This window comes from Schistocerca serialis, chromosome 3 (genome assembly GCF_023864345.2).
Source record: "Schistocerca serialis cubense isolate TAMUIC-IGC-003099 chromosome 3, iqSchSeri2.2, whole genome shotgun sequence".
Classification (NCBI taxonomy): Eukaryota; Metazoa; Arthropoda; class Insecta; order Orthoptera; family Acrididae; genus Schistocerca; species Schistocerca serialis.
Window position 1 is genome coordinate 380,068,409 of NC_064640.1, and position 20,383 is coordinate 380,088,791.

Sequence of the window (20,383 nt, forward strand, 5' to 3'; positions counted from 1 at the left end):
ACAATCTGTTTAAATTTTGCCCATAATTCCTCTACGTCCATCTTACTGGAACTAAGTGAGATGCTAACAACTGCTTCTCCTCTTTCTAGCAAAAACACTCACCTAACCTTTTTGATCGATATATTAGCTTTCATAATCCCGGTCGCTGTGATGACATCATGATCACTAATCCTTGTCTCCACACTGATGCCATCTATAATGTATGTAGCTACAAGGTCAAAGATGTTTCCAATGCGTGCGGGCTGTCCAACTAGCTTCTCAAGAGTGTTTTCAGAAAATGTGTTCAAAAGTACTTCACAAGACTGTCTGTCTGTATCCCCAGCTATGAATCCATAGACGTCCCAGTCTACACTGGGTAGGTTGAAGTTGCTTCCAACCAGTATTGAATGACATGGGTATTTACAAGCTACTGACCATAGACTTTCTTTGAGACATTCCAGAACTGCCTTAGCAGAAACGAGTGGCCAGTAAAAACATCCAACAATTAACTTGGTTTCACCTATACCTGTTGTATGAGACCAGATAACTTCATTGTCACACTTAATTTTGACCTTAATAGAGAGAATATTTTTGTCAACTGCAATGAACACTCCCCATCCTATGGCGTATAATCTGTCTTTCTGACTTATGTTCTGTGACTGGCTAAATATCTCAGAGCTTTAGACTTCGAGTTTCAACCAGCTCTCAGTCCCAAGAATAATTTGCACTACATGGACTAGGTGTGCACTACACAGCAGAGGCCAATACCCACGTAGCTGACTGTGTGAGTATACATTTTTATTGATTTATTTTAAATTTGGCAAGACTTCACCCAGTCCATGTAACGATAGCTGTACGAGGCATAGAAGTATCAGGAACTCAGGAACTCTGTCACAAATACTTGAATAATTTATTGACAAAATTCTGACAGTCTAAGTGTATTTACCCGGAATGTGCTCTGATGCCCCCATCTGCATACTGACAGGCGAGTGTTTAGCTGCGAGTTTCAAACTACCACCTAGCCTAAAAAAAACCCATATGCACTCCACAAGTAGTCTCTTACCTGAGTAGCAGCTTCCTACAACTTCCCACCTGACAACGCAAGCTTACAAATCTGCAGCCAAGACCATCACAGAACTGACAAAGCCATAGTTCGAGAGACTCCTTCGGCTACAAACCAAAGTTCATGAATGGACACAGAAGAACATCCAGTACTTAATTACTAAGAATGTTTTACAGCAAGATTCTCTCTCTCTCTCTCTCTCTCTCTCTCTCTCTCTCTCTCTCTCTCTCTCTGTGTGTGTGGGGGGGGGGCGTGTGAGAGAGAGAGAGAGAGAGAGAGAGAGAGAGAGAGAGAGAGAAAGGGGGGAGGGGGGGAGAGAGAGAGGTGGAGGGGGAAAGGGGAAGGGAGGGGGGAGAGGGAGGGGGGAGGGGGAGGGGGAGGGGGAGGGGGAGGGGGAGGGAGAGAGAGAGAGAGAGAGAGAGAGAGAGAGAGAGAGAGAGAGAGAGAATTAATGTCAAATGAATCACATCTTTCTATTTTTTATGTTATTTCATATGAAAACCATCAATGTTGCCATATAATGGTGTTTAGCAGATATGAAGCCTGAACTGATAGTGGTCCTCATGCAGAAGGCTTGAACAAGAGACGCTGAAGATTCTGCGACAAGTTAGACTGTAACTTACTGAACTTGTGCAATAGGACAAAGAACTGTAGAGTCCTCTTACATGGACTAGGTGTGCACTACACAGCAGAGGCCAATACCCACGTAGCTGACTGTGTGAGTATACATTTTTATTGATTTATTTTAAATTTGGCAAGACTTCATCCAGTCCATGTAACGATAGCTGTACGAGGCATAGAAGTATCAGTATAAGCTAAAAAAAAAAAAAAGCTGCACCTCCCCCACCCCCCAATGAGACTATGAAAATCCTACTGACACACAGCTGAAATCTGAATCTGCATAAGAAGGATAGGCTAATCCGAAATGGAGGTGGTATATTTGTCACAGTAGACAACAAACAAATCCACCAAGATAAAAACTGAAGCTGCAAGTGAGATTTGGGCAAGACTCAGTATCAAGAGCAAGCATAAAAAACAGATAAAATGATGATAATTTAAGGTTGGATCCCTCTATTGATCCCCAGACTCACTCCCAGACGTAAATGAAAGCTACTTATAAAATCCCAGCTTGCCAGTACATGTGGTCTCCAACAATACTGTTGTCACTGGAGGAAACTTTAATTGTCCAGCTATCAGTTGCTGCAATTACAATTTTGCAGACAGTGTGTGTGACAAGACATCTTGCAAAATAACACTAGTTCACTCACAACAGAAATATTGAGATGACGAAAGTCATGGGATACCAATATGCACATATACAGGTGGCGGTAGTATTGCGTACATAAGGTATAAAAGCAGTGCACTGGTGGAGCTGTCATTTCACCTCAGGTGATCCATGGGAATAGGTTTCCGATGTGATTATGGCCACATGACGGGAATTAACATACTTTGAATGTGGAATGGTACTTGGAGCTAGACACATGGGCCATTCCATTTCAGAAACTGAAGAAAGAAATTAAATATTTAGAGATCCATAGTGCCAAGAGAATGCTGAGAATACCAAATTTCAGGCGTTACCTCTCACCATGGACAATGCAGTGGCCGATGGTGTTCACTCAACGACCAAGAGCAATGGCGTTTTCGTAGAGTTGTCAGTGCTAACAGACAAGCAACATTGTGTGAAATAATCACAGAAATCAATGTGGGACATACGACAATCACATCTGTTAGGATAGTGGGGTGAAATGTGGTGTTAACGGACTACAACAGCAGACAACTGACACAGTGCCTTCGTTAATGACATCACCTGCAGTGTCTCTCTTGGGTTTGTAACCATATAAGTTGGATGCTAGGCAACTGGAAAGCCATGGCCTTGTCAGATGAGTCCCAATTTCAGCTGGTAAGAGCTGATGGTAGGGTTTGAGTATGGTGCAGACCTTAAAAAGCCATGGACCCAAGTTGTAAACAAAGTACTGTGTAAGCTGGTGGTGGCTCCATAAAGGTGCAGGCTGTGTTTACATTACATGGAACCAAGTATTGACTGGAAATGCTTATTTTGGCTATTTAGAGACCATTTGCAGCTCTTCGTGGACTTCCTGTTCCCAAACAGCAATGGAATTTTTAGGGACGATAATGTGCCATGTTACCAGTCCACAAGTGTTCGCGATTGGTTTGAAGAACATTCTGGACAGTTTGAGTGAATAATTTAGCTACCCAGATCACCCTACATGAATTCCATTGAACATTTATGGGACATAACTGAGAGGTCAGTTCACGCACAAAATCCTGAACTGGCAACACTTCTGCAATTGTGGACAGCTATAGAGGTAGCATTGTTCAATATTTCTGCAGGGGACTTCCAACAACTTGTTTAGTCCATGCCACATCGAGTTGCTATGCTATACCAGGCAAAAGGAGGTCCCACACAATATTAGGAGGTATTCCGTGACTTATATCACCTCAATGTATATCAGTTCTGATGGCAACAAATAGATCTGACTTTATTTTACGATTTTCAGGTTGAAACTAGTATCATTGACCATGAGGCAACTGTAGCAAGAATGATTACCAAAGTACAAAGGAAACTACACCAAGTTTAGAAAGATAACTGACCAAGCACTGGATAGATAGGTACTCAGCAGAACAGTTTTTGATGGGAGCGGCCCTCCATGGTATACAGTCGGTGTAAATAAACTGCTACAGGAACCGCAGCTACTTCACAACTTCCTGGTCGATTAAAAGTGTGTGTCAGACCAAGACTTCACAGAAATTCTCCAGCCTACTTTGAAGGACTGGCACTTCTGGAAGAAAGGATATAGTGGAGAAATGGCTTAGACAAAGGCTTGGGGATAGTACCTAGAATGAATTTCCATTCTACAGTGAATTGTATATCTGTTTGGTATTTCCTGGCAGATTAAAACTGTGTACTGGACCAGGACTCAACCTGGCTCCCTTTCCTTTCATGTGCAAGTGCTCTGTTGAGTGAACTATGCTGTTAAGTACAACTTACACCCCAATTGTAAGTTTCAAATCACCACACACTCTGCTGAAAGGTTGAAATTTGTTCTTGATACATTACAACAAGGGTAAAACAAAGTATAGAGCTATTAATGAGAAAAGCTACAGGAAAACAGTTTCACTATCAAAATGGTAGTACGCAAGCCCTTCAACAACTACCGTAGCAGAATCTGCATATTAGTTAGTCCCTCTTTAAACTCAGTCAATCTACAGAGGATGATATCATCATCATCATCATCATCATCATCATCAAAGAGGGTAGTAATGGTGGTAGTGCTCATTCGTCACCACTGAGGTGCTGATGAATTACAAGTGACATTACAGGTCAAGTACACTATCTCATCAAAAGTGTCTGGGGACACAAATATAGGGACTGCCCATCCTTCGACTTTATGATGGCTTGGACTCTGCTGGGGATGTTTTCAATTAGGTGTCTGAATGTTTCATGAGGAAAAGCAGCCCATTCTTCCTTAAGAACAAAAACCAGAGAAGGTAATGACATTGGACGCTGGGGTCTGGAGCGGAGTCGACATTGTAACTCTTGCCAACGGTGTTCCATTGGGTTCAGGTTGAGACTAAGGGCAAGCCAGTCCATTTCAGGAATGTTATTGTCCATAAGCAATTGCCTCAAAGATGCTGCTTTATGACAGGGAGCACTGTCATGCTGATACAATCAATCATCATCTCAAACTGTTGCTTCACTATATGCAGTGCACACTGCTGTAACATATGCTCTTATCCATCCATATTTAGTGTTGAGTGCCCTCATACTGTAACATGACCTCCGCATATCACATTGCTGGCATTACGCATGATTGCAGGTAATGTTCTAAAGGCGTTCGCCAAACTTTAACGCTTCCAACAGATTGCCAGATGGTATAGCATAACTCATCACTACAAATCACTTGTTTCCAGTCATCCACTGTCCCATGGCATCACTCTTTACACTACCTCAAGCATCGCTTACCACGACTACAGAAATGAGTGGCTTATGAGGAGCTGCTCGACCATTATATCCTATTTCTTTTTAACTCCTTATACACAGTATCTGTGTTAGATGGACTGCAGGTAGCACACTGGAAGTCACAAGTGATTCCTTCTGCTGATTTTATGCTATTTTTTACAACCATCCTCCGCAATGCTCAATGGTCCCTGTCTGTCAGTACACGAGGTATCTGGTCTTGGTTTCGATGTGGTCACTTCTTTTTGTATCAGTTTCACTATCACATCACCAACAGTCAATTTGGGCAGATTAACACGGGCTGAAATGTCCCTAATGGATCGGTTAATCAGGTGACATCAAATGACTAATCCACGTTCAACTTCCAACCAACCCATTCTGCCATTACTGATTCTCTATTGATAATACAATACTCCCCTCCTCCTTTTACACTGGTGGGTCGGCCTCTTGTGACATCTTGTGGTCAATTCTAGATTACATAGGGGTATCTAAGTACTTCTGACTAGGGGTGTCTAGGTACTTCTGACCAGATAGTGTATTATTTACTTACATTTTTCAATTATCCTTTAAGTTATAGTACAAAAAATGAAAGATGACTTAAAGCACAGAATTTTGAACCCACGACATCCTTGTCTGTAAGTAAATCTCTAATCAGTGCTCCAACTCTCCAGCTCAAAGTAGTAAAGTGCTCGAAGGTGATAACTGTTGACTGTGATTTTTTCAAAAACTAAGGCCTTGTGACCTAAACCATGTATGCACACATTTAGAGGATCCAAGTATGATCACCTTACCAAACTAGAATACCATTCTGGAGTAATTTATTACATCAAACATTATCTCTGCACATCATGGCAGTTTTCTGTTGCGCTCATGAGCAGCCTAATATGGTGAGCTTTTTTGCATTTGTCAATTGTTTAATAATTAGATATCTGGCACTATGAATAAATTCATCTTTGATCACATCATCTACAACAACATCTGTGAAGTAATTACACACGTGTATGCAAATGTGCCTCTTGAGTGCAGTTATATGTATGAAAAGGATTGGGGGAAAGAATGTATGATGGTGCTAAAATGTTAAAAACACTTTTCCTGGATTATGTGGCAAGTTTACACTGTTCATTTTTTCCAATATTTTGCACATATTTTCCACATTTGACTTATGAAATTCATAAGCTAACATCAAACCTTTTCCCGACTGAAATATGCATTTCACCTCATTCAATAGAAAAAAAAAAAAATCATGTACGAGGGCTATCCACAAAGTACATTATGTTTTGGAATTAAAAATAAATAAAGTATTGGAAATTTTTTTTATTATATACAGATGAAAGCCACACTTAAATACTACTTTTCTACGTAGTTGCCATTTAAATTAAGGCACTTATCGTAGCAATGGATGAGCTTGGAAATTCCGTCGTCGTAAAATTCAGTCACCTGCGCCTTCAACCACGTGGTTACCTCTTTTGAGACAGAAAAGGTGTGATTTTTGTGGATTTCCTGGAAAGAGGTACTACAATAAACTCTCAAAGGTATTGCCAAACTCTGCACAACCTCAGAAGAGCAATACAAAACAAGCGGAGGGGAAAGTTGGGCTCAAAGATCTTGCTGATTCACGACAACGCCCGGGCACACACGGCAAATGCCACTCGTGAAGTTCTCGAATCTTTTAAGTGGGAGTTGTTTCCTCATCCGCCGTACAGTCCCGACCTGGCACCGAGCGACTTCCACTTATTCCCAGCAATGAAGAAGTGGTTGGCTACGCAGCGTTTTGATGACGACGCACAGCTTCAAGAAGAGGTAACCACGTGGTTGAAGGCGCAGGTGGCCGAATTTTACGACGAAGGAATTTCCAAGCTCGTCCATCGCTACGATAAGTGCCTTAATTTAAATGGCAACTATGTAGAAAAGTAGTATTTAAGTGTGGCTTTCATCTGTATATAATAAAAAAATTTCCAATACTTTATTTATTTTTAATTCCAAAATGTAATGTGCTTTGTGGATAGCCCTCGTATTAAGGCAAGTTACACTTGATGATGGACCCACAGGATCCAAAATGCATCGTGTATTTAATAAAACACAAAAACTTGTGACTGAAGGCATTTTTTAATTCGTACTTTCACTGGCGAGTTATGTCTGCCATTGCACCATTCATACTATAATAGCCACTGACAATACACAATACAAAGTCAGACACCCAAATCACCTCACTTTGAATCCAGCCACTTTGCTCATTTGAGGATGTATGGTTTGTGCTGAGGGAAAAACTCCTCAATTATACTCAAAATTACAAACATTTTTTATTTTTATAAGCAGTACTGTACACTCCGTGATGTGACTCACTCCTGTGTAATATGGTAGAAATTCAAATTTATTTGAGACACTGCAACTTTTTGTGCTGTCAAGTGTACATACTAATGGATTTGCAAATGAAACACACATGTACATTAAAATGACGGCAAATTCATTAACTATCATGGTACAACATAACCCACAAATAGAGCATACATACACATCTTAAGATTAACAACAAACCAATTTTTATTACAAACTTTTATTTGTGCAATGTGAAAGTTATGACTATAGTATACACTTTCAAATAATCAGTTACCCCTTTTGTATAGAAAAAGTATAACTTCTGTAGCCACTAAAATAGGAACACTTATGTTTTACTGATACTACGTTGAGATCTATATCGTCATAGATAACTGTCATCCTTACCTGCAGGACATACATGGAAAAATTGAACCCCAAGTCACATCCATATGTACTTTTCAGAAAGTCATTGAATTTGTTAGTGAAATCAGATGAAACTGATATATCTGTAAACATGCGATGAAGTTTGTTTGTGAATTCATAACCACAAGCTTGCTGAAACAGACCAAAAGAAAGGATATATTAGCGATGCAGCACAGTTCTCCCTACGTTGAAAATAAATTCTTTTCATGCACGTTTACAACCTCACTTTCAGGAACTGAGCTTACTCATTTACGCACTACAGTTAAGAGAAACAACGCTCTAGAACTACAGTACTGGTTTATAGTGTAAAAGTAGTCCCTTTTTATGAGCAATATGAAGCATAATGATCGAAACCATCCAACTAACCATGCTATAATAATTACAGATTTTGATTTAGAAGCTATGAAAAGCTGCATGTTGCCTGAAGATGTATTAGCTTCACAATAAATTAACATTGAGCATCATATAAAAACTGCTTACAATGTGTGTAAAATAACACTAGGTGACAGCCACTTTGCATCTGGGATGTGATACATCAACTAGTATGTATTTTGGTGTGTAGAATCCGAATATACCTTTCAAACTGTCCTGGCACATACAATTTTTGAGGTTTTAAAGGTTTTTTTGTGTTCAGTATTTTGCTTTGTGCTGTTCTTCTGTTTTGATGTTTAATTGTTTGTTTTTGTTTTGCAGAGAAGAGCTAGAAGATCTACAAATTGTCAGTAAATGGTTGATGTGGCAATCCAGTGGTGAGAAAGAGATACTCAGTGAGTGTTTCTTGTGAAAGATAGTGTACGTTTTAAACACAAATAGTTTGCACTAAGAAAAATGGCAACTAGTAAATCTCGTTGCTGTCTAAACCACCCCGACAACTTTTGTTATATGTGTGGGAAATTCACTCTAAAAGCCCAAAGAACATCAATCACTGATTTGGTTAAGAAGACATATAAATTGTATTTTGATTGTCCTGTTGGTGATCAAGATAAAAGTTTTGCACCTCATATTGCCTGCATTGCTTGCACTACAACCTTAACCAAGTCGTCGAAAGGAAAACGCCAAGCCATGCCATTCGCTGTTCCGATAGTGTGGTGTGACCCTAATGACCATTATTCACACTGTTACTTCTGTCTTACAAATATTTTGGGACATTCAAGCAAAACTAGACATGTACCCAAATGTATCTTCAGTGCATTTGCCTGTGCCCCATGATGAGGGGTTGCCTGCTCCTGTCTGTAACTTGAAAGCCACGGAACCAGGCACCATGTCAAGTGAATCAGAAAGTATTGAACATATAGAAGAGTACTGCTCTCAATATCATGATACTTCGCCTCAGCTCTTCAGTCAAAAGGAATTCAATGATTTGGTTCATGATCTAAGACTTCTGAAACAGTATGCTGAACTCTTGGGGCCGAAACTGCAACAATGGAACCTTCTAGCTCCAGGGACAAATATTTCCTGTTTCAGATCAAGAGGCGCTTCCTTTGCTCACTATTTTGATATGCAGAATTCAATGTGTGTATGTAGAAATGTCAATGGTCTGATGATGCAGCTATGTGTACAACATAATCCGCAGGAGTGGCGACTCTTTATTGACTCCAGTAAAACCAGCTTGAAAGCAGTACTACTGCTTAATGGCAATGCATTTCCATCGGTACCTTTGGTTTACGCAGTAGACATGAAAGGAACTTGTGAAACCATGGCTTTACTGCTAGAGGCAATCAAATATAAGGATCATGAATGGCAGCTTTGCTGTAATTTAAAAGTTGTTGCACTCCTTACAGCTTTACCAGCTGGATTCATGAAATGCTGCTGCTTTTTGTGCCTCTGCGACACCCGTGACACCAAGAACCACTATAAAGTCAAGGAATGGCCAACAAGGAAGTCATACGTCCCTGGAAACGTACATGTGAACAATACCTCATTGGTTGAGACCAAAAAAATCATTTTGCCTCCCCTTCATATCAAGTTGGGCTTTGTCAACAACTCTGTAAAAGCTCTGGATAAAGAAGGTGAGGCCTTCAATCACTTAAAAGCAAAGTTTCCCAAATTAAGTGAGGCAAATCTGAAAGAGGGTATATTTGTTGGACCACAAACAAGAAAATTGCTGACTGATCCAACCTTTGATACCAAATTACCAGATATCCAATTAGCTGCTTGGTCATCTTTTAAAGCAATTGTGAAGGACTTCTTGGGTCACAGAAAAGACAAAAACTACGTTACCATTGTGAATGATCTGTTGGACAACTATAAGAACATAGAGGGTAGAATGTCGCTTAAAATTCACTTTCTACAGTATCACCTTGATTTCTTCCCGGAAAATTTGGGAGCCGTAAGTGATGAGCATGGTGAATGCTTTCGCCAAGACGTTCTTACCATGGAACACTGTTACCAAGGCCATTGGAACCCTTCGATGATGGGTGACTACTGCTGGGGTCTAGTTAGGGAGAGTGATGAAACGGCAAACAAAAGAAGAGCTCCGTCGTCGCATTTTTCATAACCCAAAGACAATTAAAGGTGAAAATATCTTCTGAACTAATTTGAACATTTTATTGGCATCATGCCCATATATACATACAAAACAGTATTGATTTCAAATGTTCCAAATGTGTATTTTTGTTTGACTTAATTGTGTCAATTTTTGCTATTACCATTTTTTATTCTGCTGTGTATCTAGGAAATGTGACATCATAGAGAAAAACTGATTTTACCAGTGTATTCAGCACCCCACAATTAGGTAAATCCACCCATTTACAAACCAGACGCACGAAAAAAGTTTAAATTTGTTAACTGGTGTAATGCCTAAGTAACATGTAGACTACTGTGTAAAATCTGTGTTTCACACATCAAAGCTCATTAACAGTTTAATATCTATAAACAAACTGAATTACACAAAATTTCATGCAAATAAATTAATGGTTAACACAAGATTTAATGGAAGACAACTGAAGGTACAACCGAGGCAAAGCCACCGTCGTCACACATTTTTCAATCGTGTTCTGCAAGCATCTTATGATGATAAAGCCTGAGTGTAATGGAGCCATAGGCAATAAAAAATTACTTAATCTGTCCACCCGGCCAGCTGCATGAATTCAAAGTATATCACTTAGGACCATTAATACACAAGAATAACGTAATGAAATGTCAGAATTATTTTCCTTCTTTCTTATAATCCTATCTCTTTTGATCCTTCCCTTCTATTATGAAGACTATCATCAGATTTTTGTGAATAATCCTGTTGAATGTATTAGTACCTGCATCATGTTGCTTAAGATACACATTAGTGATAGCTACACATTCACATTACAACTTTCAGTTGTTAGACCGATTTTAAAACCTCTGCGTAATGTCTGTGACTATGAACTGCGCAGATGATATCGAGGAAGCATTAGAATATTTAGTACAGTAAAATCAATTAGAGAGAGACATTTTACTTAATATGAAGGACATATCTAGTTCTTAGTGTCAGTTTTTCTCTTTATTTACTGCGCCTAATTTTTTAATCTTCTTCGCTGTAACTGATTACTAAATTAAATCAAAGAATGGAAAATCCAGGATGGAATGTAACAATATTAGAGAAGGAAAGTTGCTACTCCACACACACACACACACACACACACACACACACACACACACACACACAAAAAAAACTGGCACACATGTCTGCAGTCTCAGGCAACTGAAACCACACTGTGAAAAGCAGCACCAGTGCATGATGGTAGTGCCAACTAGGTGGGGGTAAGGACGAAGCTGGGGTGGGGAGGGGGAGGGATAGTATGGTGGGGGTGGCAGGCAGTGAAGTGCTGCAGTTTAGGAGGAGGGCAGGAGAGAAGGGGTGGGGGGGGGGGGGGGGAGGGAGTAGCAGAAAGGAGAGAAATAAAAAGAAATTAAAAGACTAGGTGTGGCGGTGAAATGACGGCTGTGTAGTGCTGGAATGGGAACAGGGAGGGGGTTGGATGGGTGAGGACAGTGACTAACGAAGGTTGAGGCCATACCTGCGGACAAAGGCTCCACCACCATTGTTTTGAACCACAAGGATTACCTGGCAGAAGGACCCCATCAGCTGTCAGATATTTCCACCTACAAACCCTGCCACAGTGGCACCACTCCAGTAACCCAGCAGGATCTCCAGTCACTACTAAAATCCTTAGATCCATCCCAGAACCTCTCCTCAGAGTCCATCTCTCTACTTACTCCTATGATTCCCCTCACCCCTAACTTCTACATGCTTCTTAAAGTCCATAAACCCAACCACCCAGGACACCCCACTGTGGCCGGTTACTGTGCCCCCACTGAGAGAATCTCTGCTCTCGTAGACCAACACCACCAACCTATTACCTGGAATCACCCTCCTCTATAAAAGATACCAACCATTTCAGAAATTAAGAAATTCAGTCTTCAGTTGCAAGGTAAAATTTTATTTAGTTTACCTACCTTTCGATGCCAATAATGGAATCTTCTTCAGAACCTATAAATTAACCTATACAGACATACTGTGCGATTGTACATTGTGTGTCTATGTATTTTGTATTATACTGATAATGATACCTAGTTGCTAAGGTGTTTCTTAATTTGACTGTTTTATGTTCAAGATATTTTATGCTTTGCATGCTTGTGTTTCTCATACTAATTTATTAGTTACTGTAGAGGGGCTTCGTCCTCTTATTATAATATTTGAATGTAAATTTTCATGCCCTGAGTTTGTAGCTAGTTCTCAGGTAAATTGTATAATGTACTGTACCAGTAGGTTTGTCCATTTGTAGGACTGCTTCCCATCACAATTTGTTTACAATTTACATTTGCTGTAAGTAATTTTGGGACAGCTTGTCTCTAGCGCTCCCGCTCACACATGTGCTTGGCCGCTGGCCGAGCCTTGCTGCGGAACTGCTCGCGACGCCTAGTTTCCTTGTGGCTCGCATGTGACTCTTATTCCTGGCCTGCGAGCTCCCATTATCTTTGTCTTAACGTTTTTAGTTTTTACAGACATAATCTTATGACTATGCGTCTTTATTCTGTTTTAATTTTATTCTATGACATGGCCAACCTTTTGCCCTCAAAATAATTTAATTTTTGTAAGTACCACAATTTTCTTTATTATGAAATCATTAGATTGATGATGTATTTTGACGTGTAACATATGTCCGTATGGGTTAATTTATAGGTTCTGAAAAAGATACCATTACTGGCATCGAAACCTAGGTAAACTAATAAAACTTTACCTTGCAACTGAAGGCTGAATTTCTTAATTTCTGAACAATTCACAGTTGCTGAAACGCTGCACTATGTTAAAGGCCAAACACTTCCTCCACCAACTCTCCACAGTTCCTGTCCCTTTACCACACTGTGCCCTGCTCATCACTATTGATGCCACCTCCCTGTACACTAACATTCCTAATGCCCATGGCCTTACTGCTATTGAACACTACCTTTCCAAACACCCTATGGATTCCAAAGCAACAACCTCCTTCCTAGTCGCCATGACCAACTATAGCCTCACCCAAAATTAATTCTCCTTTGAAAGCATTACCTACAAACAAATCTGAGGTACGGCAATGGGCACCTGCATGGCACCATCCTATGCCAGCCTATTCATGGGCCATCTAGAGGAATCCTTCCTAAAAACTCAGAATCCTAAACCCTCACCTGGTTCAGATTCATTGAAGACATCTTTGATATCTGAATCGAAGGTGAGGACACCCTATCCACATTCCTCCAGAACCTCAACAACTTCTCCCCCATTTGCTTCACCTGGTCCTACTCAACCCAACAAGCCACTTTCCTAGATGCTGACCTCACCTCAGAGATGACTAAATCAGTACCTCCATGCATATCAAACCTACTAACTATCAGCAATACCTCCACTTCCGACAGCTGCCACCCATTCCATACCAAGAAGTCACTTCCATACAGCCTAGCCACCCGTGGCCGTCACATCCACAGTGAGGAACAGCCCCTCTCAGAATATACCAAGCATTCACTGAAGCCTTCACTGACCGTAATTACCCTCCCAACCTTGTACAAAAACAAATCTGCCGTGCCTTATCTTTCCGGTCTCCCACCACCTCCCAAAGTCCCACAGTCAGGGCCACAGAGGAGCAGTTCCCTTGCAGCTCAGTACCATCCAGGACTGGAGCAACTGAAATGAGAAATGTCCTGCCCACTATCCTTCCCACCCCTTCTACAGTGCTTTTCCGCCCTCCACCGAACCTACACAATATACTCGTTCATCCTTACACAACCCCTGCTCCCAATCCCTTACATCATGGCTCATGCACCTAGATGCAAGACCTGTCCCATACATCCTCCTGTCACCACCTACTCCAGTCCAGTCACTAATACCACCTATCTCATCAAAGGCATGGCTACTGGTGAAACCAGTCATGTGATTTACAAGCTAAGCTGCAACCACTGTGCTGCATTCTATGTAGGCGTGACAACCAACAAGCTGGCTGTCTGCATGAATGGCCACTGACAAACTGTGGCCAAGAAACAAGTGGACCACCCTGTTCCTGAACACACTGCCAAACATGATATCCTTCATTTCAATGGCTGCTTCACAGCCTGTGCCGTATGGATCCTTCTCACCAACACCAGCTTTTCTGAATTGTGCAGGTGGGAACTTTCCCTGCAATACATCCTACGTACACATAACCCTCCTGGCCTCAACCTTCGTTAGTCACTGTCCTCGCCCATCCAACACCTCCCTGTTTCAATTCCAGCACTACACAGCCGTCATTTCACCACCACACCCAGTCTTTTAATTTCTTTTTATTTCTCTCCTTACCACTAATTCTCTCCTCTCCACCTTCTCTCCTGTACTTCATCTAAATTGCAGCACTTCACTGTCTAAAACCCCCACCATACTACCCCCACCCCAGCCTCCTCCTTACCCCCACCCAGTTGGCACTCCCATCATGCACTGGTGCTGCTGCTTGCAGGGTGGTTTCAGTTGCCTGAGACTGCAGACGTGTGTGCAAGTTGTGTGTGTGTGTGTGTGTGTGTGTGTGTGTGTGTGTGTGTGTGTGTGTGTGTGTGTGTGTGTATTGTTGACAAAGGCCTTAATGGCAGAAAGCTATAATTGTGTGAATCTTTTTGTTGTGCCTATCATGACTCAGCATCTCTGCTATATGATACACTAATTTATTTATGTACTGCCCTGTGTAATGAGTGAATGTGTGCCTACATACATCTCTCCTGTTTTCCATTTTAATTATGACAAAGATATTACACACTACCACGTAACACTTCATCCTGTCAACTTAATCATCGATTACTGACCTCTGAATATAGTCACTAGACAGGACATTTAGCCCATACCGAACATAGTGGAGACCCTAGATCACCTGTGCAAATGTCAATTTTTTTCAATTTGTGTTCTAACAAGTGGGTACCATCAACTGACAGTTCATTCAGATGATCAAGCGGTTAACTTCGCTAAGCCTACCAGAATCACCAGTTTAGTTATCCTGCGATTATTCTCCAGTTAGGCATTATTACATGCTTGTACAACGCGTTTTCTGCACTACTTCCACAATAGAACTATGCAGCTGCTAACCAGTGACTGTACAACTGGCCCTTACTTGTGTAGTGATCTGGCCAAAAATTTTCTGTCAAAATTTCATTTTCTTGGATACACTGACAACATAATACGCAATCTTTCTTAGCTATTATTCCTGTTAGTCATTTATTTCCACTTTGGTAATCTGAATCTATGGGTTTCACTAGTAATCATGACAATGCTGATCATTCGCAAACCCAGTCAACACCATAATCAGATAGCAATTGGTATTCATCCATTCGGCTTTGTTCCGCTCAGCTTGTACAGCCCTGTCCCCTTTTGTCTGCAGGAAAGTTTATTTGTAGATGCGACGAGGATTCCCCTGACAGAGACATCATGTACACTATGCACGCATTCAAAAATCAACTTATGATTCATTCAGAAATCAACTCAGAATGTGTTCAAAAAGCAACACGGATGCATTTAAAAATAATATGAATAATCAATAGACCAACATGCACTGGATGCCAGGTGCTTTGTGAAACAAGGTTTTTTCCTCAAGAATATGAATTCCCCCCCCCCCACCCCCACCCCCGAAATTGCCATCTGGGACAGATACCTCGGTTGCCCTCCCCTCCCTCCTACTCCTCCATCTGGGCTTGTTGTGGATGGGTGAATCTGGCAGCTTGGGTGCACCAATAAAATTTTTCCCAGTAGCATCTAGCTGCTTGCTGCGACTGCTTACACAACCAACAGCCACATTTCTGTAGCCAGAAGTGAGAGAAGATACTAATCATGCGTGACTCAACTGCACATGAGCCCACTCGTAACTGCTACAACAAATCTAATGTAAACAGTTGTGATATAATGTTCATCAGAGGGAATTTGTTGTTATGAAGCACTGTATAGTCTTCCTAAAGCCTTTGACACATTTTGCTGTTGGCGGATGCTTATATGAGCACTGTGTTTTGTTGTTGTATATGGGACATTTCCTTTGCAACTTAAGTTTTATTTTTATTTTTGTCTCTCATTCATGTATTATTGCAGCAGGATACAGTAATATTCTTTGTTAGAATACCGGTCCTTACCAGTCAAAATTACAAAAATTTAACTGAAAACTAAAACAATGAAAAATTCCTGGAGTTCTAAAAAATTCCCGGGTTTTTCCCAGTTCTCTCCCGGATAAAAACTTTCCCGGGTTTTTCCCAGATCTCCCGGTTGTCCCGGGTCGTATACACCCTGTAAATGCAATGACAATGAGCACTTCAGCACCGCCCCTTTCCATCCCACATCCAATTTGGAAGCTGAGCGGATGGTCAATACCTGCAAAAAGCAGATGACCAAGATAATGATGACAGCTGACCATCGGGAAACACTCACCAGCTTCCTCGCTATGTACCAGTCAACACCCATAAATGGGCATATGCTGGCTGAAATCTCGGCCGGTGGTGGTGGTGGTGGTGGTGGTGGTGATTTGAGGTGAGGGATGCTCAACATCATGGTCATCAGAGCCCTGATGAAAATTCAGCATGCCAATCTCAAGGGTGGAGATAAAGGCTGTCCCCACATGCAGAACAGTTTATAATGTATTGAAGTCTGCTTTCCTTCTTCACCAATTTAGGGATGAGACCTGACAGTTCACAAAATTTCACCACTCTTGCAACACTGGAATCAGTATCTGCAATGATGGTGGGCAGATCGCCATCAAGACTATATTAGTATATAGGACACACGTTGCCAAAATATGCTGAACTGAAAGTGGCACACCATGAACTTCACAGAGTGGTGAATCCTCCTGTCGGAGGAGGAAGTCATGTGTTAAAGGGCTATGTCCAATGCACAGTCTGGTAACCAGAACCTACTTTCAGCGGTGAGGCTGACATGAAGTCCACCATGCCTGTGTGGTCAATTTGAGTGACTACAGTTTGTTTTCTGTCACCTGCAACCATTCAGTCTCCCACTGATGCATGATGCATCTGTCAGAAAATGAGATGATAGCGTGCAACGGGATGGGACATTAATGGACAGCACCATCCTAAAATGCTTTCTTGGCAGGTTTGTTGGCCATGTCATTTCCCTGATCCCAGTGTGGCCAGGTCTGTCACCTGCAACCATTCAGTCTCCCACTGATACACGCTGCATCTGTCAGAAAATGAGATGATGGCGTGCAACGGGATGGGACATTCATGGACAGCACCATCCTAACATGCTTTCTTGGCAGGTTTGTTGGTCATGTCACTTCCCTGTATCCCAGTGTGGCCAGGTACCCAGCAAAAGATCACCAACTTGTCACAGTGCTGCTGTAAGGAGTCATGGATGAGATGGATCAGCTGGTCTACTGGATACATTTAGTGAAGTGCTTGTAGTGCACTAAGCAAGTTGGAGCAGACAAGAAACCTTTTATGCTGATGTCTGTGAATCCTCTCCAGTGGAATCGGAATGCCATATAATTCCGCATCATAATTTGTAAATTGTTCCGAAAGACGCACTTTAAAAACCCTATCAGGGAAAACAGCAAAACAACCGAGGACAGTCTCTTGTATGCACTGAAGTCCCCTACAGGGAGGAATGGGTGTGGGAGTGCCAAGAGTAGTTCTGTTAGTGCGTCTGCATCCAAAACATCATTAAGTGGAACATACAAAGAAGACACTGTGATATTAAAGGGTGCTAGAACTCGCATGGTATTCATCTGTATAAACAACAATAAAACTGTGGTACGTACTTGAAATGGACAAAAACAGAGTTGTAAAAACATAATCTGGAGTACAAGTTTTCTTGTACTGTGTCAAGCTTAAAATCACTCTGGGCCTCTGAAGACACCAAAGCGGCAATGTGTTCCATACCCGGCAGTGTATTTTGATGTCTGATAGATCCTGATCCTTGAGACAATCTATAGCATGTATCCCAAATGGCTTAGTTGTATGAGGCCAATTCCTGAGCAGCCATTTAAAGGTGGGTTGGACGACTGCACTATATGCCAATGACTGTCGTGACATTGAGATTTTCAGTGCCTGTCTAGCCAAAAGGATACATCACCAAATCCAGAGTGGTGGTTCACCAGCATCTGCACACAGACTCGGAACTGGGCTGGTCTGAAAGGCTCAAGTCAATATCCGAATGCTCATATGGTGGACAGCGTCTAACATATTGAGGCAGGAAGCACGGGGTGATCCACAGACCATGCTGCTAAATATGATCTAACAAACGCCCTATAAAACTGCAGGAGGCGGGGCCTGTCATCTCCCCACGTTTTCTGCTAAGACATTTCAAAATATTCAATGACTGGAAGTCCTTTGTTCGTAGGTCTTTCAGGTGTGGGACCCAAGTTAATTTTGAGTCAAATAATAAACCCAAAAAGTTCACAGTTTCTTGAAAACATAAAATATTGTCCCCCATTGCGAGCACTGGCTGGTTAAAACTTTGATAAGCATGGTTAAAATTGGCACATGTAGTCTTCTCTGGTGAGAATTGAAAACCAGTTGTCCTGGCCAAGGTTTCCAGCCTCCTAATGGTCAGCTGCAGCTGTCTCTTCGTCGTCTTAAGATCAGAATAAGAGTAGAAGATTGCAAAGTCATCTACAAACAGAGCATTTGACAGGGCTCCTGCCTGTGGAGGAAATGCCACTGATAGCGATAGCAAACAATGAGGACACTGCCTGGGGGGGACCCCATTCTCTTGAACAAAGCAGTCAGACAAGGCATTGTCAACGCGATGTTGGAAATGCTGGTCCTCAAGAAAGGATTGGATAAGAAATGTCAGGTGTCCATGTAGTTCCCATTCATGAAGTTGGCGAAGGATGTTGTACCTCAAAGTAGTGTCATATGCTTTTTCGAGGTAAAAAAATAAAATAAAAAAATAAACCAAATGGTTTCAGCCAAAGAGGGACCCCTGTATAGCAGTCTCCAGTAGAATTGAGTTGTCAAGGGTGGAACGGTAGTGCCTGAAACTGCAATGGGAGCGACTCAGGTGACCTCACGATTTAAGATGCCAGATGAGACAGCAGTTAACCATGCGTTCAAGAGTCTTACACATACAACTGGTAAGGGCTACACTCCGGTAACTGTTAGGGGCACTACGATACTTGCGTGGTTTCCAGAATGGAGTTAATATTGCCCCCTTCTAAGTCGTCCATCAAACTAGATCTGATTGAAACAAGAAAGCTGTCCTTTCGCTCCAGGGCACAGATGACGAAGCATGACATAATGGATCTCATTAGGTCCTGGAGCAGTGTCTCTGGCTGCAGAAAAAGCTGATTCCAGCTCCCACATGGAGAACAGAGGGCTGTAGACTTCATCATTATGGAATAAGAAATTGAGCTGTCTCATCTCCACAGTCCTATCGAACACTGAAAAGCAGGAGCTAATCTGGATGACGTAATGACAGTAAAAATATGTTTAGCTAAAACCTTAACCATGTCTTCTGATGTGTCCATTAAGACCCCATCACTTGACAAGACCATAAGGGGACATGTACTGCCTTTGCCTGATATACACCTTTCTGAGTCCCAAATTTGCGCAGTGTAAGTGGACCGATTAATGGAAGTCATGAATACCTTCCAGGAAGCCCTCTTCCATTCTTTTATCACTTGCCTCACATGTGCTCTCACAGATCTGAAGACATGAAGGTTTTCTGTAGTTGGATGGTGTCTGAAGTGCCGCAGAGTTGTTTGTCCCACCCTGATTGCCAATCCACAGTCATCATTCCACCAAGGTACAGGTGTCATCTGAGGTGGTTACTAGACTGGGGGATGGGCTCTGTGGCAGCCCATTAGATCTCACAAGTGATACGGACCACTGTCTCCTAGGCACAATCCTTTTGTACAAAAATAGCCTGTCAACTATACTGCAACCAATTTGCCCTTCGAATCATCCATCTTTGTGGTCTCCTATCAGCCACCGATCTAGTCGGCAGATGGATCCACATTGCGAAGTGGTCACTAGAATGTAAATCTGTGACCACTTCCCATTGAACTGAGTCTGCAATAGCTGGAAAACAAAAAAATACAATGGCTGAAAAAGACCCTGTAGCTGTGGGAAAGTGTGTCATTTGACCTGTGTTCAGAAGGCAGATATTCTCACAATGGATGAGTCATTCAATCCTCTGACACCTGGAGCAAGTGTTAGCTGAG

The 20,383-nt window shown here is 41.8% G+C and overlaps 1 protein-coding gene across 2 annotated transcripts in view; it reads right to left on the reverse strand.

Annotated features, from left to right (window-relative positions):
- Positions 1-20,383, reverse strand: part of LOC126470216 (cullin-2) — a 202,533-nt gene that overhangs the window by 83,423 nt on the left and 98,727 nt on the right. For both annotated transcript variants that reach the window (XM_050097896.1, XM_050097897.1), the window contains exon 10: positions 7,743-7,892. In XM_050097896.1, the coding sequence (XP_049953853.1) occupies positions 7,743-7,892 (150 nt within the window). The remainder of the gene's footprint in view (positions 1-7,742; positions 7,893-20,383) is intronic.